Source organism: Coturnix japonica, chromosome 2 (assembly GCF_001577835.2).
Source record: "Coturnix japonica isolate 7356 chromosome 2, Coturnix japonica 2.1, whole genome shotgun sequence".
NCBI classification, from domain to species: Eukaryota; Metazoa; Chordata; class Aves; order Galliformes; family Phasianidae; genus Coturnix; species Coturnix japonica.
The window spans coordinates 25,975,514-26,003,196 of NC_029517.1; the positions used below are offsets into that span (position 1 = coordinate 25,975,514).

Sequence of the window (27,683 nt, forward strand, 5' to 3'; positions counted from 1 at the left end):
AAATGTTGGGAAGTATTTCTAATTATCAGTATCTGAGCAATGCTACCTGTTCAGGCCAGCCTGATCAGAATTTAGCACTGCTGATATTCTATTTTGATGAAGGACATGAACAAAAGAACATCTGGAGATATTTAACAATTCCCCCCCACCTCCTAATAAATGAATGTCTGAGTTGATGATTCACTGCTGCAAATTTTCTAGTAACTGGCAACTTTCTGTTGCCAATTATTTAGATATCAAAATAATATATTTACCTGAAGCAATGAAAAAAAAAAAAAATAGAAGAAAAAGAAAAAAAAAGAAGAGCTGGAAGTTATTTCTTACATTATAAAAATCTTGATTCAAACAGTTCATCCAATTAGCAAAATAGTAAATTAGCTAAAAGATACACTCTGCAAAGTGTTTAATCCTGTTTTCTTTTTCAGTGTGTTTTGCTTTTCATTCCAAAATAGCTACTAGCAACAGAGAGAAGGATCCATTTCACAAATCCTTCTATCTGGCACAGCATTCCTTGGAAGAGTAACTGTTCAAACACCAAACACTTTCAAGGGAGAGAGACTACATCTGTGAGGGGCATGGAGGGCAAAAGAACTACCAGATGTGGAGTTTACTGGTGAAGCACTGGAACAGATTGCCCCATGCTATGGATGCCCCATCCCTGGAGGTGCTTGTGGTACTCAAAGTCAGGACTGGATGGGACCCTGGGCAGACTGACCTAGTAGGTGGCAACCCTGACCACAGCAGGGGAGTTGGACCTCTATGATCTTTAAGGTCCCTTCCAACAGAAGCCATTCTAAAATGTGATGATTTTTACTGGACTGGGAGATGTTTTCTCCCAGGAGCAACCTCTGTACCGGCAGGATCAAAGCTTTTAATTTTCACTTATTTAGATAGACACCACTCATTCTAGCCCTCCTCTACTTGGTACCAGTAGCCCAGAGGCACAGCAATTCAGCAGGAATTTCTGAGTGGGGATGAGACAGAAAAGGAAATGAGTATAATTCAGAGTAAATAATAGAAGGCAACAGGTGGTTCCACTGCTGAATGGATTGATGGAAATGGTCCATTTTCCTATCAGAAGGACAATGCCGCTGTCTTTCAAGGCAGGAGATCAACAGGTACATGAAGCTCATGTGTTCATGAAACCCATGTACTGGAAGACTTGAATGGATTTTTTGACAGAAAAAGAATACCTCTTGCACTTTCCTGAAGCCAGATTTCTTCACTAAGTAGGCCACCACAATAAGAACAGATCAATAGAAAAATGCAGTTGCTGCTGACTTCGCAATCACACATTGCACATTTGGGGATTATAATTCAGACCACTTCAAATCTGAGCCCCAGATCAAGCACTGTTACTTCAGCAGTTCAGAAGGAAGCTATCTCACAAATCTTTGATTTCCAGACAGCAAGTATTTCACCCAGATACTCTCAGAGGAACCACATCATACTCTTTTCTGTTACATACAATAATGCTAGGCAGTGACATGTGTTTCCCTTATAGGTCTTGTATAGAATCATAGAATCACAAGGTTGGAAAGGACCTACAGGATCATTTAGTCCAACCATTCTCCCATTACTATTGCTACCATACTTAACCATATCTTGTAACTCCCTATCCAGACGCATCTTGAACACTGCCAGGGACAGTGACTCCACCACCTCCCTGGGCAGCTATTCCATTGGCTGGCCACTGTCTGAGAGAAAAAGTTTTTTCTTATGTCTAGTCTAAACCTCTTCTGGTACAACTTGCGGCCATTTCCTTGGGTCCTGTTTGTTGCCGGGGAGAAGAGGCCAAGCTCCTCCTCATCACAACCTCTCTTCAGGAAGCTGTGGAGTGCAATGAGATCTCCTCTGAGCCTCCGCCAGACTAAACAGTCCCAACTCCCTCAGACACTCTTAGTATGACTTGTGCTCCAGACCACTCACCATTTTCATTGCCCTCCTCTGGACACGTTCCAGGGCATCAGTGTTTTTCTTTTAGCGAGGAGGCCGAAACCAAACACAGTACTCGAGGTGCAGCCTCACCAATGCTGAGTACAGAGGGATGTATCTGGAGACAAAGCCTTATTGTTGTTTGCTTCCTACTTCTGCTCTGCATCTTTCCTTCTCTGGCTGCATAGAAGTGTCACCATGATGCTTTCAGGAGCCTCCTCTCACAGACTCATTTGCAATATCGTTTTGTCAAAGGCCAATACAGAAGGAATTGCAGATTAACTGACTTCAGGCTTCTTGGAGACACTTCAGTCTGGTGAGTGAGAAATACGTAATACAACTTTCTAGTAGTCTCTACCAGCACTGCTGCTTTGTCACCATCTGGAGGTGCCAGAAATATCTTTGGACACAAGATGGCAGATACGGTGTGCACAGAACCTTTGAGGCAGAGAGACAGTCAAAGCCTTCTGCCTTGAGTTTGCTTCATGACTTCACCACACTACTATAAACCATTATGACTGACTCTCTATGATAAACCATACTGCTTATCTTGTTATAAAACTAAAAGTTTGCAGTAAAAAAATAACTAGGGAATTCCTACAGGAATATGTGCTGCTCATACTTTTCAGCAAACATACACATTTAGCTCAATACAGTTGGAGTTTTATCATCTCCACAGTTTTAAAGGAAAGAAAAGTCCCATCATTGCTTTATTTCATTTCTATAATCTAGCAAAATGTTGTTACTAACAGACTCTGTATTGTCTTCCAAATTAAGAGTTTTACTTAGCTAATTTCATTTTTGCAGCATCATCAACCTGTGTTCAAAAGCACAGGAAGTCTTCCTTCTGAATAGAATATATCAGCATCACTCCAGAATTTCATTAGCTGGCACTGAATTTTTTTCCCTTAGCATCTCGGACAAATAATTAGGTCTCCACTGAACATCTTAATCAGTAATTGAGAAACACTTTTTAACATGCATACGCTGTGAAGTCTGATGAGCAGTCTGGCAAGTAGCTGTTAGGAATTCATTTTCTTCAACAGAAACAAGTAGAGGAAATCTCTATGGTCCTCTATTCTAAACTCTTGCTGCTGAAAGAATGGATATGACAACGCTCACCACTGTTCACAAATTGATAAAGCTTTTAAAATGTTAATTGAACTTCTTCCCTTTACCTTCCAATTGGCAGAATGTTTCAGTACATCAATCCTGTCATTCTGATAGTGAAAATGAGACCACAGGTTGGTTTGTTACCTTTCATCCTTGTGTTTTAGCATAGCACTGAAATTAGACATTTTTAGTTCTGTTTCATCAGTTACTCACATAATTCTTCTCAAAACTCATTACTTTTGCACTCAGCTTTTATTGTTTCTTCACTAAATGAATCAAACTCCTTAAAATAAGCTCTACCACAGCACGGTTTTACTAGAGCTATGCACAAACAGGCTTCTTGAAATACTAAGGAACAACTACTACAGCAACATGGACACTGACTAAGCACACAGCTTCTCCCAGCCACACACAAAGACAAATCTTCACTCTCCAATGTTCCAAGCTTCCAGCCTAATTTAAATTTAGCTTTCTTCCACATAATTAACCAAAAGTCGCATGGTTTACATACACTCGTGCACACTAGAATGTACTAAATGAAGTACCAAAATCAATTCTGAAATGCCACACAATTACTCTGCATGCTGTGGAAGAGAATACATTTTCAAATAAACATTTTCTTTAAAGATTATGATTGCAACATATCAAAATTATGCAATATACCTAATTAATATATTTAAAACAAATAAGGAAACCTTTAAAAACATACTTCTAAGACTAAAGATACAGCAATATATAGAACATTTCCTCTATTTCAAGCCCAAGATGAAGAATTCCCCACCACTTTTTCTTTCTTCCAAATCTGATCATCTGTGTTCACTCCTCCTACGTCTTTTAACAAAAGATAATAGAGGCCAAGATCTGTATCTTCATATCTGGCCAGACACAGCATTCCCCCACACAGAGCACAGCTTCAGTGGTCCTGTCATCAATCACCAATGAAGGAAAAGGAATATGAATACTTTCTAAACCTAATAGCTTGATGATACTTGAAAAGAGATAAATCACTCTGCGAGTATCTCAAAAATATCATTCACTTGCAATGAAAGCAGTAATAGTTCCAATAGTGTATATAAAAGGCTAAATAATAGGCTATTTATCTATCACAGATTATGAGCAGAATAACAACAGAATCAGCAGTTAAAAACCTCTGAGAGGAACAAGATTAGTAGATAGGCAAAATAAACTTAAAAGCTATAAAACACTGTTGGAGAAAAATGCAGAATCACACTAAGATCTTGTGAACTAAAGCTGGGAATCTGCATGCATTTCACTCCTGCAGACACTTGCCCTAGGCTACTATATTTCTGAGAGAGCGCCTGTGTAAAGATTTACAAATTAACTTCACTTGAGTTTCAAGAACTGCTACTCATCATTGTATCCTGTTTTCAATGAGGACAGTCAAAAAACTTTAAATGTTTCATCTGAAGACTCTACATATTTGCTAACTTGACACTGATGTTGATTCCAGGGTGGAGAAACGACCAAAAATTACAGACTATGGTAGGCCAATTTCATGAGAATTCTGAAAACTGTTTTCTTTCTGACTTTTAAAACTCCTTTCTGCCACTTGATTTTTTTATTAGAGCTCTTTCTCTCTATTTGATTGTACTAAAAATACTGCATCCTAGTTTTCTTCTCTACAGAAAGATGCTGATAATCTTCAGCTAGTGGGAGAAAAAATAGCACAACTAGAACATAACCTGCATCACTGCTACTTCTCTTCATATCTGACAGCTGCAGCAAAAAAGAACAGTTTCCTAGTTGCTTCCACTTTACCCTTGAAAATGTCATAATGAACAGACACCATTAACAATAATTAAATATTTAATCCACCCAGGATATAGCCATAGCTGAAAAGTGAGAAGCTCAATGAATTTAACAAGCAGTTTGAACACACAGTGTTTCCTCGATACTGTATGCATTTCTAGCTCTTGGAAGGCCCCAAGTGCGTCTGCACGCACGAGCATGCGTAGGAATGTCTTGTTTCAAAATAAACAATAGAAACTTGGGTAATAAATACATAATTATCATCTGGATAAAATCAGATGCCTTAAATTCTATTGCCTCTGAGTATAATTACAGTAATAAAAATATTGCTGACTGATGAAGAAATGTACTATTTATGCTGCAGGGATTGCAAATCAACACTTTTTTTATACCCAGCCACTTAAAAAAATGCTGTCTTCATTACAAAACTTCACTGATATATAAAATAATAGATCTCTTCTGGCTTTCTTCTTCTTATCTTTCTTCCATGATTTATAATATTGTCATGATAATAAATTCATCAGTTCAATACAGCACTTGATGTCTACTGGATAAAACATGTTTACATAAAATGCACGCCCACTGTCCTAAATAATATTTTCTTGAAATATATTTTATATCTACCAAAATATTATCTCAGTAGATTAAAGCAAATATTTCTAAACATGTCTACAAAGCGCCACTCTCAGAAATATCCTATCTTATTTTTTCAAATTACATGTTTAATCTTATTTTGCTCATAAACCCCTGGAGTAAATATTAAAAAGAAGGTCTATTTTACAATTGCCAAGTGAATACATCATCTGAACTGCATATTTAAATTTAAATGCTTTAGATGTTTCAGAAAGATTAAAATGATGGGTTTTCATCTATATTTATGAAGTACTTATTGATAAAGTTTCCAGGTTCTCTCAGTAGGGGTAGAAGTGCCCCTCTCACATTCAGAGATTGTGAGGATACCACAGTATCTTTTCTATTCTTACTGAAAAACCTCTGGGCTTTAGTCTATATTTGATTGAGCCACCTCATGATTACAAGTTTTCTGCATTTACTGTATCTTCCAATCCATTTCCAACCTCATGGGTCAGACGTGAGGGCATGGACACTATTAAAGATCCCTGTGAAAGGCCATAAGTTAGGAAGCTGGGATACTTCAGAGTGGCTGCAACAGTGACAGTGATAATCCAACACATAAGAAATGACACTTAATATCCATAATGAATGTAAAAACAGGATTTTGGTCATTTTCCATTAAACACAGAGTTAGGAAAGATTACAGGCATTTACTATGTCACGAACAAGTCACACAGCCGAAAGCACTCCATAGTTTAGATTTACTCTCATCTCTATAAGAACCATGCAAGTAAGAATATTCCTTTCTTAATCATAGAGCTGTCGTTATGCTTAGCTTGAGTGCTTTTCCAAAAGGTAAAGTTTATCAGTCTGTTTTGGACAGTTGCTATTTTAGTAAGATGCTGTTGGGAACCTCGAAGATTTACTAAGCAGAAGCAATAGTTTCAGTTTCAGAATTTCCCCCCAAAAAAACAAGCAGATATGGTCACGCTGGTGCCTCCCTCTATCATTCTGAAATGAACTGTAACAAGGTAAGCACACAAACAGAATAAGCACTGATATCAGTAGGAAAATCTTTATGTTTCAGGTAAAGTGAATGTTGAGAACGAGACAGCAGGGCTGGAGTTCAAAGAACAGCTCTCTAACCAAAAAGCCACCAAAGCAAGTCAGTAAAAAGCGCTGAACACAGGGTAGGAATTCAGTCTTTCTCCTCAAAACTTAAGTAACCAACTACATTTTGAAGTGCATACCTGAAGCTGAGTATCTTTTGTATCTGTGAGCCTTATGAATTTCTCCTAAATTTCTAAATATGTATACATTTTATTTTTTTTTCTGTCAAAAAGAATTTACTGGAGTGAGAAAAGTGTAAATTCAAATTTGATTTAGAAGAGAGAATTTTGCTCATGTATTCGAAAGTGTTATTTAATTGTCTATGTTCTTTCTTCAGCTAGAAAGCATTTCAGAATACATACCATCAATGCTACTTTCTGCCTCCTATTTCACGAAGCTTTTGGAGCATACTGCTGTTGGTATACATCCTCAAAGACAGGCAATTATTTAGACTCATGACAATTGCATAACTGCATATAATTTCTTGTACACAGGGAATTCTTGATCACAAGTCTGACAGAATTAGTTTTCAATAGGACTGCATACAATCAAAAAATTACTTTGGATACAGCAGATGATGTTTTATGGAAAAGAAAAAAAAAAAGAAAAGAAAATGTTAGGAAAAGTCAAATAAATTCATTACTAAGCCAAAGAGATCAATAATGAACTAATGAGAAGTTAGCTCTTTGAACTAACAGGAAGTTATCAGTAGCAAGGTTCTTATTTCTTCAAGCTCAAGGATGCATCTCAACAGTCTCACCAAGAGATGCCCAGCGGGGTAGTTTAGAAAATCCATAATGCAGTCCTTATTACCTTTGTTCCATTAGCCACTTAGGTCATTCACACCTATAGTCCATTCTTGCTCTTTAAAAAAGCAGTGGTTATTTTGACCTAAGGGAGTTTTCCTCATCTTACCCAAGATGACCATTCTACATATAAGTTAGAGTTTGGGTCAATTTTATAAGTCTCTTGTATTTAATTTAGTTACCAAACAAAGTTGAAAGGTAGAGATGACATAAATTGAAACTAAACAAAACATATAAGGATATCAGCTTGCTTACTGAGCACCCTAAAGCTTACAGAAATAATAAACATGCTGCTACTAATGATAAAATCACAGTAAAAATAGAGCACATTGGATCAACATCATAGGACTGTACTAGCCAAGACTAATTAACACCAAAGTAGTCAATGCGAAAGCTTATGCTATAAATTAGCACCCTCAGAGCTATTTTGTCCAACATTCCTATCCCAAGTGAATTTGATCTTTCACATCCCTAATTATGCTGGCAAGTACTATCTAAAACACAGCTATTCTGCTTCTAGAAAACAGTTCATACTTGCATATCACTTACATATCTACAGCATGTGGGTTACAGCTGTGGTTACACCACTTTGATGGGTTCATCAGTGCTACTACACACATTTAGGAAAAACTCTGTTTTAAAATAAATGTCCTCTTAATTCTTTTTCTGTAAATAAAAAGCTGTCTTAACTGTGCTACATTGCAGCACTTTAGCCTGTGATGGACTTTGACCTGAAGCAAGTGAGAGTGTCATTTTCAAAAGGCAACATAAAGAAAGATCTTGATTTATGAAATATGTAATTGAACATTAGTGTGATTCAGACAGACAACTGGAGGAAAAATGATAGGCTGCTTTTGAATAAAAACCCTGAACATCTCAGTATATCTCAGTATGTACTTGGAAATATACTGTTCACATCCGTATTAACTGGAAATGCATAAGTGATAACTAAGCACTGATCCACTCGGCCTCCAAGCAGTTTATCTTAACTTTGTAATATTAATTAGTACAGAACATACGCACTTGCTGAATAAAAAGGGAGAATGGCCTAGTTTGTAGCAGAGTTAGATGAGAAAAAATGTCCAGAGTTAATTATATAATATTTCTTTGCCAAAGACAAAAAATCAGAAAGGGGTCAGTACACCAAAAAATGTGTTTTAGATGAGCTGTATCTTGTCAACTTACGTGAGATGGACAACAGTACCAAAACCAAGACAGAAGGAGGGCAAAGATGGGAATATTCACTTAGACTAACAGTCCTGAGTGTAGAGTGTGGATGGTGAATCACATTTTTTCGCACTCCATTTTCTGAAGTACTGTACATGTTAGCCACTGACTTTGTTCAGCAATGAAATAGCAAATCAAGCCCTTTTAGAACAGACCACTTCCAGGCTCTTATAGACAGAATAACAAGAAGCTGTTGGCACATAAAATCACATCTGCTCTTCTACTATATACACAAGCCCTAGTAACAAAATAAGTACCACCGACAGAACTAATAACTAACTAGAACAGGCACACCTCTGATATTTCTCTTTCTGTCATAACCTGTGAAAAACTGTTAAAATAATTAGGAATTTTCAGCAGTTACTTTCCTGTGTTCACTGAATTTTATCCCCTTTCTCATTCTTGCAATCAACCATTTCAGCAAAGAGATTATATCAGCTGGTAAAATGGCTTTACGCATGTGACAGAAAGATGTGTTTCTTTCAATTTATGTCTACTGATCACTGTTGTAAATTTGCTAAATGTTAATTCTTAGTTCAAAACTAAGCAGTTACAGACTGCAACTTTCTGAACATGTTCAAGAATTACAAACTGGTGATTCTCACAGAAACTTCATCGTTGTTCCCTAAAAGAGCTTCTGTACTGCACATCTACCACAGTATCAAAGTCATTACAGGTTATCTACTTATTTTATGCACACAGGAGAAGTTTCTATCAGACCAAACTTTCCCTGCCAGAGATAAGTATAGAAACTTAGAAGTGACCTACAGCCTCCCACAGTGCCTGACCTAAAACCATGCTCTGTTACAGTCACATTTAGTTCAGGCTCTCCTGAGGGATTAAACATCTACGTACAAATTTACCAGAATATAAGTATTGCATTAATAATCAATTTTATTTAACGTTGTATTCTTTAAAATGTGCACACAATAAATTAGCATCTGGTACATTCAATTTCTCCTAAAAATGTGCTTTCAAGACTGCATAGCAAAACAAACAAGTTGTTTGAAGAAGATGTGCACCAACATTCTTGCCTAAATGCATCTCCCCTCTTAGACCTTATATTCTGTAATAGAATTCTACAGTTAGAATCTTTCCTGTGGGATGATGTAATACTCACCCAGATAACGAATGCTTAAATAATGTTTTCATAGTGAAATATTTCATCTGGAAGAAATACACTACACCATGCCAATATAACTATAAAATAGTTGGAATTCAAACTTTTCACTGGAATCTTTTTCTACTCAAAATTTCAGATAATTAATCCCTTCACATCAATTACTGTCAAACAGATCCCAAAATAACAAAATCAGCAAGGTTTATTTGTATTTGTATGCATTTATTTGAACCTCTATATTACAATCTCTTTGAATGAATGTAATTCTTTTAGGCCATAATCATTGCAGCATGCCAACTATTTTTTCAGGAAGGAAAACAAGAGTTAAACTCCAGCTGAATGAAAGCATCTGGAGCATTTTATGGATGGCTTTGAAAATTCAAGAAATGAATGCAGACTCTGAAATGTCACATTTGCTTCAAGTTTCCTTCTGCCCAAACATCAAGTACAAATGGCAAACTTCTCTGCCTTCTATCTTAGAAACAGATTCAGGAAATTTCATCTCTACTCTGGGATACTACATCATGCTTTTTCCAGTTATCCCATGTCTTACATAACAACGTCTTAAACCTTCATGAGTTATATTACTATGCAACATATACAACTGGTAAAGGAGGGAAAACCTTTCCATTAAAATTTCTTACCAACAGAATTAGGAAAAAGTGCCCAAGAACAGTATCTTCACTGCTATTTTGACAGGGTGGTCCTGAAAAGAAATAATTCACTTCATGCAGAGGAAACTGACGTCTTTTCTTTCAGCAGCAGTATCAAAAGAGGGAGGAAGATTACTCACAACATCAGAGGGAAAAATGCAAATGATGTCCCTTCTGACAAGAGCAACAATTGTAATTCACAAACTTCATGAGCTTCTAAAGAGAGCCCTGACACAATTCCACAGAGTAATCTTTGTGCTTTAAACACTGCAAGCACAAAGTAGGCTTTGATGAGAAAAATCAAAAACTGAACTATAGCACTAGAATGTGACCCAGCTCTAAAGTCAGTTTCTCTCATTTTGGATAATGAAAGATCTTGCAGAACAGGAACAAGCTTCTCAGACTGCACAACTTGGGGACATAAAAGTTCTAGTACAATCAGGCTTAAAAAGCATACTTCAACTTACTGCTTTTTATGTAGGGATCATACATTATTTCTCTCTCAAATGTTTTGCTAAAATTTTTGCCTACATAATTCAACACCTGGACTGATAAGTATAAGCACTGAACACTGGAATTAACAACACAAGACAGAGATACTTAGCACATGTCACCCCTGGAATGAAAAAACTGAGTCGGTGACAAAGCTGAAGGCAGCGGGTCTGCTAAAAGCAAACATTCACATTGCTGCCAGCACCACAGAGGTTGAACGAAACTCAAACATACATAGTCACATTTTTTTAAAAGATTCTCCTTGGTGGAATCTTCAGAGATTAAAACAGTTATAAATCAAGCAGATTTATTTAGTGCGTTGTGAAGTAATGGGCCTCCTTCTCCTAAAAGAAAATATGACTTTTCTGAGCTGGTTGGAAATTACACCTGTACGGTTTAGAATATAGTTAAAATACTATTTAGAAGGATAAATAAAAATTAGATCAGGAAAATAACAGTTCAAATAATGTTTCAAAATCAAATTTAATTAGCTCAGACTGCAAATGCTGGAGATTATACATAACGGTGACATTTTCCACATGTTTTTAGTCCAAGAAAAGGATAGGAAAATAAGTTTCAGAACATACTTTGTAAAAAAGAAAAAAAGATAAAAAAAAGAAATCTGAAATGAAAAAGAATATACATAGATATTTTCCTGTGATGTCTTTGAACAACAGAGATTTTTAATGAGATACAACCATACCTCATTCTACTTCTGCTAACCCTACCAAATTCCTGCACAATTTGCCACCAAGATTATTACTATCACATGTCATTTTTTTACAAAGTTCAGCACCCAGTAAGTTGACTCCCATATGACCAATGTGATTTAAGCAAAAAACATGACCTGTGGCTTAATAACTCAAACACAAATAGAAATCTCAAGTGCTGCTTCCAACCATTGTAAAGAAATACCCAAAATTCAGCCTGGGACTGGATTTCTTGATTCCTGCTTGTAAGTAGAGGGAGAGGGTTAAAGAGGAAATTAACAGTCCAATATAGACTTGATGGCCATTGCCTCCACTGTACAAATTTTAAGAGCTACCATACCTTGACAACTGCAGCAAAAAAATACAGAGTAGATTCAATTACTAACAATGTACCATTTTGTGGGAATTTCTTTTGGGGTTTAAATGGCTGAAGAATTTCAAAAGCTTTCCTGGTCAAATATTGTAACAAAAATGCTAATGCTACAGATTGTGTTGTGGGTTAATCCCCAGTAAGCAAACAAGCATCACACAGCTGTTCACTTGCTCCCCTCCAGGACCTAAACCTATGGGACAGAGGAAGAGGAAAAGAAGCTTAAAAGAAAAAAAAAAAAAAGCTGTGGTTTGAGATAAAAAATGCTTAATAAGCAAAAGAGAAGTGAAAGAAAAGAGAAGCAAATGATGCAAAGGCAATTACTCACCATCTCCCATGGGTAGACAGATGTCCAGCCAGTTCCCAAGAGAAAGATATCTCACCACCCCAAACTCCTTTCTCTCTCCTTTTTTTTTGCTAAGCATGAGATTAAGTGGCATGCAATACCTCTTTGGTTAGCTGAGGTCAGCCGTCCTGACCTTGTTCCTTCCCAGATTCCTGCACCCCCTTGAGCCTACTTGCTGGTGGGACACTGTGCAAACACTGTTCAGCAATAACTAAAACACAGGTGTGTTATCAGCATTGTTTTTGTCGCAAATCTAAAACAGAACTATGTGAGCTGCTCTGAAGAAACTTAACTCCATCCCAACCAGATCAACTACACCGAGAAAGTTATATAGTGGAAGTTTACATGGAACAGTAAAAAATTCTGAAGCAGAACAGATATCTTTGCCTGCAGAAAATGTGGCATTGCTCATCATCTTTGCCATACAATTAAATACAAAACCTGGAAGAGAACACATCTGTGAGAGAAGATGACTACAGTAAAATACTGAAACAGTATCGGTGTTAGTAGCCGAGCTAGCATTAACTCCATAAAATCCTATTTGTTTTATAGTTCAGCTATAAAAACTAAATTTGCATTGATATAGAATCATAGAATCATAGAATTACACAGGTTGGAAAAGACCTTGAAGATCATCAAGTCCAACCACAGCCTAACCATAGTACCCTAACAACCCTCTGCTAAATCATATCCCTGAGAGGGATAATAAGTTCACCGAGAAACAATATAGTGACCATCCAATAAAGATTAAAAGTGACTCTTTATCAGGGAGTATAGAAATAGGACATTCAGAGAAATGGTGAGATCAGGTTGCCCAGAGAAGCTTTGGATGCCCCATCCCTGAAGGCATTCAAGGCCTGGTTGGATGGGGTCCTGGGCTTTCTGATTATGTAGGTGATAAGCCTGCCCACAGCAGGGGGTTTGAATAAGATGATTTTTAAGGTCCCTTCCAAACCAAGCCATTCCACAAAACTGTGGGGGAAAAAAAGAGTCATATGAAAAATTTCTGCCACTTTTTTTCTGTTTTTCCTTAGAGAAGTGTGTACAAATACAAAAAACACGAGGAAATGAACACAATAGCAAGCTTGTTATACTTTCAAAATACCTCTTAAGCATACCTAGCAATTTTAATAAGCTTCTTTTCTTGTTTTGCTCTTCCATATATTCAGAGCTAAAGCCAAAAAAATGAGATGCATTCATCTCCATAGGTGACTATTTTGGGTACCTGCTAAATGATGCCTCTGGGGGAACGCATGTAAGAAAGGTGAGAAGAACAACTTTTGATGCTGTTGGTCTGATGCCCAGCTTACTCCAGGAGTAAAAATATAAGCACTGTTTTAAGCCAGGCATCACAGCACTGTTCGCAAACAAATACAATGGACGTCACATATTTTTATTAAGCAGGTTAGCAATGGAAAAAATAAGTTAAAAGCAGTTTGTTTGCAAACACAGCTTTATATCAATATTCTTTCTTTCTAAATGTTTATATGTTTCCAATAAAAGATAGTAGGTCAACATCAAAGTTTTCTTAATATGGAAAAAATGTCAGATAACAGATAACTAAGAACAGATTTGAAGATCAAACTCAGATTTGATATTCATAATATTTGCTTTTGCAAATGGTTCCAATTCAGTGTTTATTCCCTAACACACTGAACTATCTAACGTAATTAAACCACGCAAAGTAACAAGATAGAAAAGTGCGCTACCTCCCCTCCCCCAAGAGAATTTGTCATTTTCCCTTTCGAACCCATTTGATCCCCAAAATTCTACTCCATGCCTTTAAAGTACTATAGAATAGTATTATTTTATACAACTAAAATGTCCACAGAAGAAACAGTCAAGAGCCATTACTGACTAACATTCCCAGAATGGTTGAAATGGGCTACGAAATCAAGGAAGTTTAAAGACCACTTTTTACAAAGGCTAGATTTTGAAGCAAAAGTGCCCTAATCACTTTGGCTGACATGGTGATTTCCTATTAAAAGTTCAGTAGTGAAATGAGTCTAAAAGGGTCATATGACAGATCTTGTCATAATCTATGCGGCTTGTTAAAATTCTAGAAGTTGTAAGAGCAGAGACAAATTAAGCGTTTCCAATCTTCCCTTGATAAAAATCTAGACAATTATTTAATGAAATCCCAAAAGCCAATTCTTTTTACAAAAAACTCTGCTTCTTCAGATTGGGAATTTAGTACTGCACTGCAAAGTTAGCTTGTGGAAACGTTTTGAGTGCCTTTAATAAAGCTTCACAGTTGTACTAAATCCATTAATTTATCACCTACTTTTCCTAAGGGAGGATGAAGACTTAAGGGGAAACAAGGGAAAGAAAGTGAGAGAAATGACAGAGAAAGGTAGTAAGAGAAGCTGAGCAAGCAAATATAAGAGCACCTATGCACCAGTTCAAGGTGGATAGACTTTTTAATATGCTAAAAATCACAATGACAATTTGTTGACAAATATGATCGTGCACCAGGCTTCAAGTACCTACTAAAATCAGCAGCATGCACTTCTGGTTCCTGAAATAGTACACATAAGAACACTTAAAGCAAAAGTAAGACTTCCAGACTTTGTGTTAAATAATTTAACACAAGTGTTTATGTTCTTTCCTGACTCAAAGTATTTATTTGGAACTATACAACCTTCTGTTTTGCAAGCATTAAACTTTGAACTCATTTTCTGTAAATAACTATAAATATTTCACTGACAAAAACAAATTATCATCTGATGGAAAAAAAATATAGAAATGTGATAATGCACATCTGTAACAAATAGTAAGACTACATTTTAAAACTGTGCTATTTCTGGGGGTTCTTTTAAATTTGTTTATACATGAGCAAGCTTGACAGACAAAAGAATTCTGATGATCAAATCAATAAAACTGACTACTGTTTCTGACCATAGATTTTCTGAACAAAGTCCATCCAGATTTACACACGTTCACACAGCAAGATCTAAGAATGAATGCTGATCCTGGAGAAAAAAAAAAGCAAAGACTTTTGTCTTCACCAAGTTGGGTCAGAAAGTCATCTGTAATTTCTCATGTGTGTAAAAATACTTATGGAGTGCAATGATTGTCTACCAAGTTTCTTCTTCATCAAAGCAAATGAATCCTTTTCAAAAAATCTCCTCCACTGAACTAAAAAAAATTCTGATTTGAAGGTAAGATGAACATTACAGATGTTAACTATTCCTGTGTCTGCCACTCCCAAGGAAAATGAGTAGTTCTGTTTGATTTCTTGGGTATTACCTTAATACAGTTCCATTGAATAGTTCTGCATCTTCTATTCACTGAAATTTACATCAAGAGTTACCTGTAGTTTTATTTAATGGTCTGCTTGCAAACTTTTTCATCATATCAGTTCTACCTCTTGCAAATATGGAGTCATGACTAATCTCAGATTGTAGTACATAACAATTAATTATGAAGGATCAAATGGTGTCTAGTTTCCATAAATATCCATCGGTACCGGTGTATGACTTTCTTGGCCTTTGTATTAATAAGCTTATAAATTTCAGTAAGGTTATTCACATGGACAGTTTCAAGCTGCATTTGGTTTCCCTCTCAGTCCCACACACTTAAAAATGCAGATCATGCTGGCACTCATGTTCATCACTCGCTCACCCCTTGACAAAAGAATGAACAGTCTGCAAGATTATTCTACTTGAGTGAGGTATCAGCAACTTGCTGGTGATTTTTACTTAATTTGCCCTTCAGGTTCATTACTTCACTTCCAGTTGCCAAAGCATCTTCTGCTATGACATTTTGATGGTCTCATTTGTGTTCGTGCTTCCTATTTTGGGAACCACAGCCCTAATGGCTACATATAATATTGTTTTTAAGGGATCTTTTTTTTTCCTTTACAGTTTTACCAAACCAGATGAAGCCCCCACATTTTGTAGGCAAAGTGCTTCCTCAGGTACCAAACACACTGTGGAGGGACCTCTTGTTTTCAGAAGTCTTCAACAAATAGTTCAAAGACTACAACAAAAGTGCAGCATGTTTGCAAAAGAAATTACTCACACTTCAGTTTATTTTGGTCTCAAACAAATTCATAACAACTATTCTATTACACCATTTGTCTTTCTGTAGGGTGTGGCCTGTGATTTTTCTGGCTATCTCAGTGAATAGTTTCTTTGGCTTAATCAAACATCTATTTCAGAGACAAAAGTATTTGAGGCCACCTTGCCTACCCCAAGCAAGTCTTAGCATGCAACTGCTGTACTGACAAGATGCTCTGTCAGTGTCTCTCTGAAGTAAGATTAACACAGACTATAATCAACTTTCACATTATTAAAGCTCTTTTTTTTTTTCCCAGATTGTATTTTTTCTTTTATTCTGTGTGAAAAGTAACAAAAGCATTACTGAAACTTATAGACCAAAACTCTTACTTATTGCAACCTTAAAAATCTGTACTGACGAAACACTGTTTATCTATTTGTTTTTTGACACAAAGATCAGTTGACTGTTATCCAGTCATGAGAGTCATTATTACTTTAATAAAAATAGTAGTATATGGACTAACTAGAATTTTTCAAAATTTAACTGACATACTTGAATATAAATTATTCAGCCACATGAAATATTATAAAATGTATACATAGAATAATAACACACTTAAGCTTTTCTGATATCAAGGCTCCATTTCAATATTATTCTACTGTTCAGAACACAGGACCATCACATGCAGTTGAGGTTCCCTCTGAAATCCTGCAGTTTGGATGACATAAATCAGACATGGATACAATACTGTGACATTATCTACTGTATTCTCTCGTTCATTAGAATTCTTCTAAGTAAACCATGTTTACTCAAGACTAACTTGGCTTCTTTTTTTATAGTTTTTTCTCCTAGTTTGCAGAATAAACTATTTCACATTAGACTGATAATACAAAAGAATACTCCAATGTGATATGTAGTGATACCATACCAATCAACATACTTTTCAGACTAAGGTACTTGTACTAAACTCACTTGGTGCTTTGTCAACCTTGTCACCACCACAGACTACTAATATCTTCTATTAAAACTGGATCTCTCTCTCTCGTTTTAGCTCACTTTGTTTATCAGCTGTTTCCTTTAACTCAGGTGAAAAATCCTCAAAATTATACTCCATGAGTTCAGAGCGGAATTTTTTGTGAATATTGACTTCTACCTCTGCCTTTTAAAAATGTAAATCATTTTTAAACTTCATTGAATTTCTTTAGAGAACTTTCTTTAAAAATACTTTCTTAAAGGAAATTTAAACAAAGCTCTTTTCATCATGCAATCTAGAGCTGTTATGAAGTGGATCCAAAGTTTGTATCAGTGTGAGTATTTTGGTATTCCATGCATAATGTTTGTGAGAGAAATAACTGCTTGTGTACGGACTGTGAACATGCATTCGGTTTGATCAACTGGAAAGTAGAAAGCAGTTCTTTCAAATAGCATATTAAAACCTTTTCCTTTAATTTTCCTGACTAACTGCTTGGAGTACAAAATATTCATAGAATTATTAAATATATTTTTCTAAATATCAAATAACCACTGCATTTAACAAATGAAGGCATGCGTTATCTTAGGCTGTCATATTACTTCCAATACTGTCAAAAATGTACTCCTTGGTTCCAAAAGCATTTCACTTCCATTCCCAAGACATTATCTATATATACAACTACATTAAATGTATCTACAAATCTCAGAAGGATATATATATCTCAGAAAGGATTTACTTCAACAAGTCTACTTTTCTAATGTAGAACTTAACTAGTGCCCATATATTCTTTTATTTCTCTCATATCAACATGTCATCACACCTACTTTATATATATACCTTACAAATGTAAAATAATTTCACCTCAGTATTTCAGTAGTAATATGTCTCAGTAAATTATTTGTCCATTATATTTTACTCATATTTAAGAACTAATAAAAGCACATATCAACTGTGCATGTTGTGGATAGTAATGAAATAAACTGTCAGCTAGAGGGAAGTTCCATGAAGAAATCTGTCATCATTCTTCTTCCAAAATAATCCATGCTTCTCAGGGACTTCCAGATAGTGGATACTGACAGAAATTGCAACAACAGCCCAAGCATCCTGAATTACAACAGATGATGCTTTCTGTGGTTCCACTTCCTATAGACTCCCCGTCATGCCAATACTAAATTCACTGTTCCATTCTCAAGCAAGCAGCTCCTATAAGTGTGACAGCAGACACTCTAGCTAGCAAGCAGTGAATAGATACCATATCTAAAAGGATAGATACTTACAAGTTTGTTGGAGAGTCAAATTCTTATCAAAATGTGTCATGCATGAACTTTCGCTTCAGTAAAAACAAAGAGAGGACTGACCTATTACATGGTGGGTTGCACTTGAAGTAAAATACTTCGGTGACTTCTCAAATCATGCTATGAAGTATTATTTGAAGTCTTTGTGAGTAGGACAGATTTTAAAGCAGGCATGTCCAACCTTCAGCCATCAGGCAACAAGTGGCCCCGGAGGGCTTGTAATGTGACCACATAAGACCATAAACTTTTAACATTTGATGTGATTTTTAGTGATATTTTTCATGGCTCAGCTGCATGTAGCTCAAGCCCAGGCTGTATAGATGAATATAGAATGTTGTGTAGGGGAGGGAAAAGTGAAACGCTAACACTGTCTCCCACAGTTGCCACACATACTCAGTTGAATTGAAACTCACATTGCACATTACATGTTTTTGCTCTTTGACAAGTAAGATGCAGTGATTGCCAATAATGATAGTTCAGCCTACTTACACATGTTCTTGCCTGCGAAGATACACGCTTTTTTATTAGCTAGACATGTAAGTTTTCTTATTTAATTATTAAACTTGTGCTTGTGTTATTTAATAAAGTAATGTAATAAATTAACACAGAATTAACAGAAGTAACATAAGAAATAGCCAGAACACATGTGATACTTACAAATATTGAAATTTTCAACTTCTCAAAAAGGTCAAAAACATATAAAATAATTTGTGATTTTTCTTTTTTTTTTCTTGACTGCACATTTGATTGAGCTAAACATATATCTGGGTGGCCTGGTCTAGCAGGTGGCAACCCTGTCTATGGCAGGGGGTTGGAACTAGATCATCTTCAAACCTAAGTCATCCTATAACTCTCTGATTATAAAAGGTTTTCCATTCAATCAGCTTTATTAACTGCTGTTGCGAGCTTATGTGCATGTAGTCTGTCTCCATATAATACACAATACACTCAATTAAGTTTAAGAGGAAACAAATATACTTACACTCAAGTCATATATGTAATGTTAAATTATGGCCATGATAAAGTGGTTTTTTGATCTCTTAAAGCTACATTTCAACAGTTATTCAATGACTTTTGTCATAAGAAGACAGAATTCACCCTGGAAAAAGTGAATTTTGAGAGCACCCAAAAGAAGTCTGAAAAGAGATGTATGCTCTTTAATGTTAAACAAACAAGAAAGGAACTACTATCATGTACTGACATCAGTCCCATACAAAATATTCATGTTGACACCATAAGTCTGTAAAAGCATAAATTAACAGATATTGATACACACACCTCTTAAAAAAGTGAACAGAATCTGGGGGAAAACTTTTTAAGACATATTTTTGTCAGTTATACTGATGGAAAATTTTCTTCAATTACATACAAAATCAAAAACACCTCTCAATTAAAAAAAAAAAAAAATCAGGTAAGACAACATTTGTCCTTCTATACTAAAATTTCCATTGAACATTTGACTTATTTCCTTGTTTTTTGTTGACTAAGTTGTAAAAATCTCTACACAAGCAGCAAAAGGGATATCCACACTGGATGCAAGGAAGTCTACCTTTCTGGTTGGCAGAATGCATTTCTCAGTCTAAATGGTTTACTTCTAATAGTTTCTATGAGTAGAAAATATGCCCAGGTGCCGTTTCATTTTACCAGCAGCTGAAGCAATTGGCTGTTATTGAAGACATGGATAGTGTTTGTTTCACCACCTCTTTGCTGTGCCCTTTCTGTCACTTGAATTCCAAACACTGCCTCGATGTGGAGAGTAAAATTCATCAGAAACACTGATTAAAAATGCTTTCACTACTTTTTACAGGCTTCAAAGCAGGAAAGGAAAAAGAAAAAAGACCTGTAACAATTTCATGTGTTTTTAAACATGTTTGCCATTTGTTGTTCTCTAATCAAAATGCAAAATTTTTGTCTGTAACTACAGGCCTTTCTCAATTTTGATCAAGAACAGGCAAGAATCTTTCCTATAAATCTTTTCATGTCCTAATTAATCCCCTTTGATTTTGTTTTAGATGAAGATTATATCATTAATCATATAAGTCACAAAAGTAGATACTTTGCAGGAAGAAAAAGAATTACATACCTTATGTTGGATAAGGAGACCATAAACCAAAATATTTTTCCTCTTCACTTCCCTTGCAAATTTCTTCATTCTAGTTAGTTCTTCCAAATCAATGCTGAAAGAAGTATTTTCCGAACTATTCAAGTGAACCTGCAAAAGAACAAAATTGAAAAAAAAAATACACTTTTTCAAGTGTGTTTTTCAATTGTTTTTTTAGACTAGCCATTTTTAATATACCATTTTAATACCATTGTAAACACACACAAGAACACAGGCATGTGTTTCTCTTAGTTACGTTCTATTCAGGTTGAGTTCCATCACTCACATATTTAGTGACAAGTATTTCTTTTCAAAGAACCATGAGATCAATATTCCAGAACAAAGCAGAACACAACACTGTAATTAAATAATAACTAAATTAGAAAACAAACATTCTTTTCTAAGTTCTAATCTAACTTTCACAGATTTTTACTATCAGGATAATGGAGAAATAAAGCTGCTTTTCTCAAGCATCTTAAAGGTCTTCCAAATGGAATTCCATTCTTCAAAGGTTTATTTCAAACTTACTAATTTCTCAGTGTAGTGTATTTGTTGTCTAAATTGGTTTTGCTTCAATAAAACACAGAGGGACAAAAAGCTCCCTTAAGAACCAGTACAAAGGATAGACTGCAATCAGTTCAAATGAGGGAATACGGAACAAAGTATTATGTTTAGTGAAAGATCATCCTTATACTGGGATTATTCTTCCCAAGCTAGTTAAACAGATAATTTAACACAATAGTAACACCTGTCATTTTTATATCGAAAAAAGTCAAACACTGAAAGGAAAAATAAAACTGGTTCTCAATTATCAGAATGTTACAAAAAAAACCTGCATGTATTCTAAAATCAAAAATAGACAAGAACTTTCTGATAATGCAAAACTAAACATTTCTTCAGGCTGCAAACAAAACGTTGCTGATTACAAGAACAGGATGGAAGCAGTGAGCTGCTTTCTTTGTTTATCTTTTCAATTCTTCACCAAAAGGAACAGTTTTAGTTTCAAGAGTATATGAGAAGAGTGCTTCCAGTACAGACAGTACCTAAAACATACATATATAAATGTCATTATATCGCTTAAACTTCTGAGTCACTTTGTCTGAGAAACATTTATGTGCTCTTCCACAACAAAAGTGAACCGTAAGTCACTAACAGTACACTCAGTTTCTAGATTAAATGAAGTATGTGACAAAAAATAAAGCTGAAAATCGCACTTTTAAGCTTTATTGAAGAGGTCACCCAACTTTAATTAAAGACTGCTGAAAGAAGTTTCTATCTCTCGGACATAACATCTGTAATGATTTTCAGGGATCGGAAGTTTAAAGGACTTGAATAGTTCCCAGTGATTAATAAGAGACAATGATTTGTTTAGCTAATATTTTAGTTATTTAAAACATACTTTTCACTGCAGCTTCAATCTTTTCTTTCAAAAAGATAGCATAGCGTGTTACTGTACCAAATGGGAAAACAAAATATCTTTTTATAGTTATGATACTTCACTGTTTACAGCTTATATTCACAAATACATACATTTGTGTTTTAGAAGTATCCAACTGTTTCCACCTAGTTCTAAGACTTTTCTCCCACTGCCAAGTTTTGGGAAATTTCAAGTACTTGTTAAGAGCAATTGAAGAATGATGTAATAATCATTTTAAAAAAATTTAAGAATCTACGGAACACAGAAAAATAAAGCCACTCAATTTTCCTTCTATTGAACATTCCAGCAGATGACATCATTTGCGGCATCCTCAGAAAAGATGGAGCAAAACAACAACAGCAGGAGTTAGCAAGTCAATATGTACAGCCATAGCAGACCTCTTACAGAACTATACAATAATTCACCTTTTTCTTGTGTTGGTTTGTTTTCTGCCAGAATGCACTACTTTTGCTGAAGTGCAAATGACACCCTTCAAAGCTTAATCTACAGTTCTAAACTTAAATTTTATTCAGATATATCAGCGTCTCTCAAAATAGTCTAAACAGAAAGTAATTGTTAAAAACACTTCATTAGATGCTTTCCATAGGAAATTATAGGAGTTACATACCGAAATAAGAATAACTGGATGTAAGAGAGGAACATTTGATTCTTCTAACATATCCACTAGCTGCTGGATTTCTTCAATGGCGTACTTATTATCCTAAGTAAATAAAAATGTTTAGAATTACTGAAAATATCAAAGCACTATTTCATTCAAATGGAACTCAAAGGTCCATTATTTACCATAAAAGATCCATAGCTTTTCATTTGTTTTATATATTTTTATGCCTTAAACAGACAAATTATGATTGTTTGAAAAAACTGGAGACTAAGATTACCTGCAAGAAATAGATGCAACAAATTTAAGGATCTTGATGGATCTCATATAAAGTTGAACTAAATCATCTCTGTTGCCATACAAAGGCCCAAACACTTATTTTGACCATACTGGCAATGCACAGTTAGATGACTACACATATGAGGTATTCTTCATGAGACAATTCACTGCACTGTAATCTCTACGAAAGGAAATATTAAACCAATTTCAGTTGCATCTCTCTTGTTTACAGACTGTTTAAGAACACACTGAAGGAAGTACAAAACCCAGAGAAAAAGAATGGAACAGTAAGTCAACAGTTGATTTTGATGTGTATCAGAAAAAACAAAGATCAGTACAGATACATCAAGAGGTTAGAAAAAAAACATACTATTCAAATATGTAATTCTTATTTGCTATTGCTAGTAGGCTTAAGTGCATACAATAAAAGCATTTATCCTTCCTACTTACATTTATGCAAACAAAATTGTAGCACTGTCCTGAAAAGGTGTTCTGTAGATGGCTATCACATTTGCTTAGAGATACTGATACAGCCTCAACCTGATTAAAAAATACATATTATTACTTCATGAATTACACTTAAATTTGTGAAAGTTTCTACAGTCATCAAAGAGGTTGTTAATTCAAATAGCACAAAACTGGCAAATACTATTTCCAATATAGGAATTAAATACTCAAATTTTTAGACAACACAACAGTGAAGCACAGAGTCCAACACCCTGCAGAGGTTTACGATATTTTTCCTGACATTTGCTGCTAGAGGGAACCACTCCAAAATGAGCCCTGGAAATATCATACACCCTACAACTACTGCTTGGATTAGGATGTTCAACTGTTACGAGAGATGAAAGGCAGTCAAGACAACCAAATTATTTCAGATCTCTGATTCTGAGCAAATCTTTATAAAGTTCAATAAATACATATATATTGTCTTCATGCAACTAAAAATAGCATAAATGATTAAGTATATATGAACAAACTGTTGCACATGTATATTATTACTTTGTTTACAAGAATAATTCAGAAATTCTCCTGAAAAGCATTTCTGTGATGAATAATCACAAACATTTATTTTGTAACACCAACTAAGAAATTGAACTTCTGCTGCAGTAAAATCAGAAATTCCAGATGTCTTCACAACCTTCCATGTAATGAAATGAACAGGAGCAAACTCTGCAAGACTTTTCAGAAGGTAAAAGGAACAAGACCGACCCAAAGAAGTATTCCTTTTTCCCTAACATAGAGGGATGTACAATGCTTAAGCATTCCACAACATTCAAAAATAATTAACTCACTATTTTTCAGTTGAACAATTTGATAAGGTTGTACATCAAGATTTTGTTTTACAGCTACATTATTCAGGACAAATAACCAGATTCCTCTCTTGGAAAAGTAAGCATAGCTAGGACTGCATTCTGTAAGAGGAAGAATCACAAAATGGTACCAAGACAAACATATATGAGCAGTATAGGCATATACACACATCTCCCACTGGTGGGTTGTCCAACCGAAGAGCTTCTTAAATCTTTGTAAATGTACCAGGCCTGTTAGCTTCTAAAAGAATCCTTCCTGCACATGAGATGCCAAACTGTACTCCTTCCCTTGTATGAGTTCATTGAAATCACACATGTGTTCTCAAATAAGCACAGGCTCACACAGCACACATATTACTCTAGTAACATGCAAACAAGAACATAAGTAGCTATACGCATGTTTGATGAGAAAATCCTCATTTTACATATCACTGAACATGTGTAATTGTTTTGGTAAACTAGGCACATTCCAAACTAGTAAATTCAGTTTGAATTCTATGAACCAAACAACCAGTATCTCTTTATGTCATCATTTTTTACTTCATTCTATTAGAATACCATTAAAAAAAAATAAAATAGTTGAACATGCCACTACGCAAACAAATAAGAATAATAATTCTTAAACAAAAATTTTTACACTCAACTAAAAAGACATTTTTTTGTATGTATGTCTCTGACAAGGCTATCAGTGGAGTTACAAATCAATTTCTTTGTTAAAAAGCAGACTCTAGAACAGATGGGGTTGTTCTACACAGTGCCTTTCCAAAGTTATGAAAAGTTACGGAAAATCAAATGATCATAACACGTATGCTACTATTTTTATTTCTCAGATCATTTCCAAACACAGGAACACTTTTTCCAATGATGTGTAGACTTAGTATTTCTCATGCAGTGTTTTTAAAGATTCACAGATCATTTCTGTCTTTTCTAGTTTTATCCCAGGTTTCTTATTTAATGATTTCAAGCAACAGAAGACATATTATCAGTTATGATAACCCATGCTTTTATTCTCCTCATTCCAATAATAACATTAATATCATTAAGCAATGACTCAATTCCTGATAAAATAGTTCTCCAAACTGATATCTAAGGCAGCTTTTCAGCCACTTTGCCTCAGGCCTATAGCAAGTAATGGGGTTTCTGTAACCAAAATGTAGAACTCAGCACTTGATCTTTGTTAAAACTCGTACAACTGCACTGAGCCCATTGATTCAGTGTATCCAGATAACCCTGTAGGGCCTTCATACCATTAGGTAGATCAACAGTTCCTCTGAATTTAGTATCATATGCAAACTTAGTGAGGGTACACTTAATCCCCTCATCCAGATAGTCCATAATATTAAACAGAGTCACCCCCAGTACTGACCCCTGAGGAATCCCACTAGTAACGGGTTGAATTTAACTTCATTCACCACCACTCTCTGGGCCCAGCCCTCCAGTCAGTACTTAACAAAGATTACACATGTCCATGCCATGGGCTTCCAGCTTCTCTAGGAGGACATTGTGGGAGAAAATATCAAAGGCTATACTAAAGTATGGGTAGATTATACCCACAGTCTTTGCACCATCCACTAGGCAAGCAGGTCACCTGGTCATAGAAGGCCAGTAGGTTGGTCAAGCAGGACCTGCCTTTCATGAATGCATAGTGGCTAGACTTGATTCCTTGGTTGTCCCATGAATGCTACATTATTGTAGTCCAGACGATTGAAGGCATTTTATTCTGCTTCCCCCCCAGGGCTTCCAGCTCTGGGGGCTGAGTAACCTGAGGGCAATTGGTCTGACTATTAAAAACAGAAGCAAAGAAGGCATTGAGAACCTCAGCCTTTTCCTTGTCCTCAGTAGTAACATTCCCTGCAGCAAGGCAGGAGATTTTCTGTGGCCCTCCTCTTGTTCTTAATGTATTTGCAGTGACCCTTCTTAAAAGACCGTAAACTATTTTTTTTTCCCCAGAGTCTCAGCAAAAGCTCCCTGGGCCTATCTTCTTCCCTGACAGCTCATCTTCTGACACAGGGGATAGCCTGTTGCCTGTTCGTGAGCCTTTAAGATTTCCTTCTTGAGCAATGTCCAGCTTTCCTGGACTCCTTTGCCCTTCAGGACTGATTCCCAAGAGATCCTCTCGACCAGCAGTCTAAACAGTCAAAGTCTGTCCTCCAGAAGTCCAGGGTAGCAGTTTTGCTGACCCTATTCCTGACTTCACCGAGGAAGAAAACTCAGTCATTTCAAGGCAACTTCAGATCGCTCTGACCATTCCCCCTCTGTTTGTAATCAGCAGACCTAATGAGATGCTTACCCTGGTAGGCTCTCTTACCATATTTGTTAGGAATTATCTTTCACACACTCCAGGAACCTCCTAGACTGCCTCCTCTCAGCTATACCAGCAGATGCCAGGTAAGTGGAAGTTCCCACCAGAAGAACGAGGGCTACTGACCAAGTGAATTCTGCCAGCTGCCTATAGAACACTTTGATTCTTCATCCTGGTTGAGCAGTCTATAACAGACTTTCAATGCGATGTTAACCACACTGGTCTTCCCCCTGATCCTCTCCAGTAGCAACTCAATATTATCATTCCCAGTTCTGAGCTCTACGGAGTCAATAAAATCTCTCTAACACAGAGAGTCTCTCCTTCCTTGTCTCTTCCTCCTAAAGTTCTAGATGTCATCACTTAGACTGATTTAATAGAGCCATCAAAAAAGATTCAGTCTCATTTCAGTAGGAATCCTTTCATTTTACTCTTTCATTACCTTGTTTGTGGTAATTTTATGTACGGATTATTCAAATGCCCCGTAGGATCAGATGCTTGACCCACCCAACAGCTAGTCGTTTCTGCAATGAAAAGATCCAAAGATGTTGCAGATTTTAATTAATTCTGACACAGATGTGACTTGAAGTTATTAAATTTAGCTTCATAAAGGTGACTGTTCAAACAAGTTCTTCCCTTTTTCTTTCTGGCTTGAAACTACTTCTTACGGTATTTTTGTGTTTAAAATTAAAAAACAGAGATACACAGTGTGTGTGTTTAAGTCAATCTTTATAATGACTGGATTTTTTTCTTAACGTGGGAAAGTGATGTCTTCCTTCCAATTGCAGAATAGTTTAAAGAGAAAAAAAAGGGAAACTAGTAATGGATGTAGTATCAACAAAGTGGAAAAAGACTTCTGTTCCATCATGCAGCTACTCAGACAAGGAAAAAAAATCTTATTCAACTCTACTAATGTTTTGTGTTTTAGAATGTGGATATGCAATTGATTAAAAGAATGATGTTCCCTAATACAATTGCTTTCAAATAAAAGCTGAAAGTGCAAAGTTAAGTTTCATTTCAAAATGTAGATCAGCCAATTCAATATACAATAACATCCCATAATAACTGAGCACAAAAAGCAGATCAACAGATATGAACCAAATACATTATAAAACTACAATTACACAAACTGGGAAATCTATACTCTTGAAAAGTTATTC

The 27,683-nt window shown here is 35.7% G+C and overlaps 1 protein-coding gene across 5 annotated transcripts in view; it reads right to left on the reverse strand.

The window, feature by feature from the left end:
- The window catches only part of CRPPA (CDP-L-ribitol pyrophosphorylase A), a 96,198-nt gene that overhangs the window by 22,597 nt on the left and 45,918 nt on the right, over positions 1-27,683 (reverse strand). For 3 of the 5 annotated variants that reach the window (XM_015853852.2, XM_015853856.1, XM_015853857.1), the window contains exons 7-9: positions 23,362-23,451; positions 22,642-22,734; positions 20,579-20,707 (exon numbers count right to left, since the gene is read on the reverse strand). In XM_015853852.2, coding sequence (XP_015709338.1) covers positions 20,579-20,707; positions 22,642-22,734; positions 23,362-23,451 — 312 coding nt within the window. Of the gene's footprint in view, positions 1-13,735; positions 18,404-20,578; positions 20,708-22,641; positions 22,735-23,361; positions 23,452-27,683 lie in introns of those variants that run through there. The other 2 variants (XM_015853853.2, XM_015853854.2) reach the window with 2 other exon arrangements.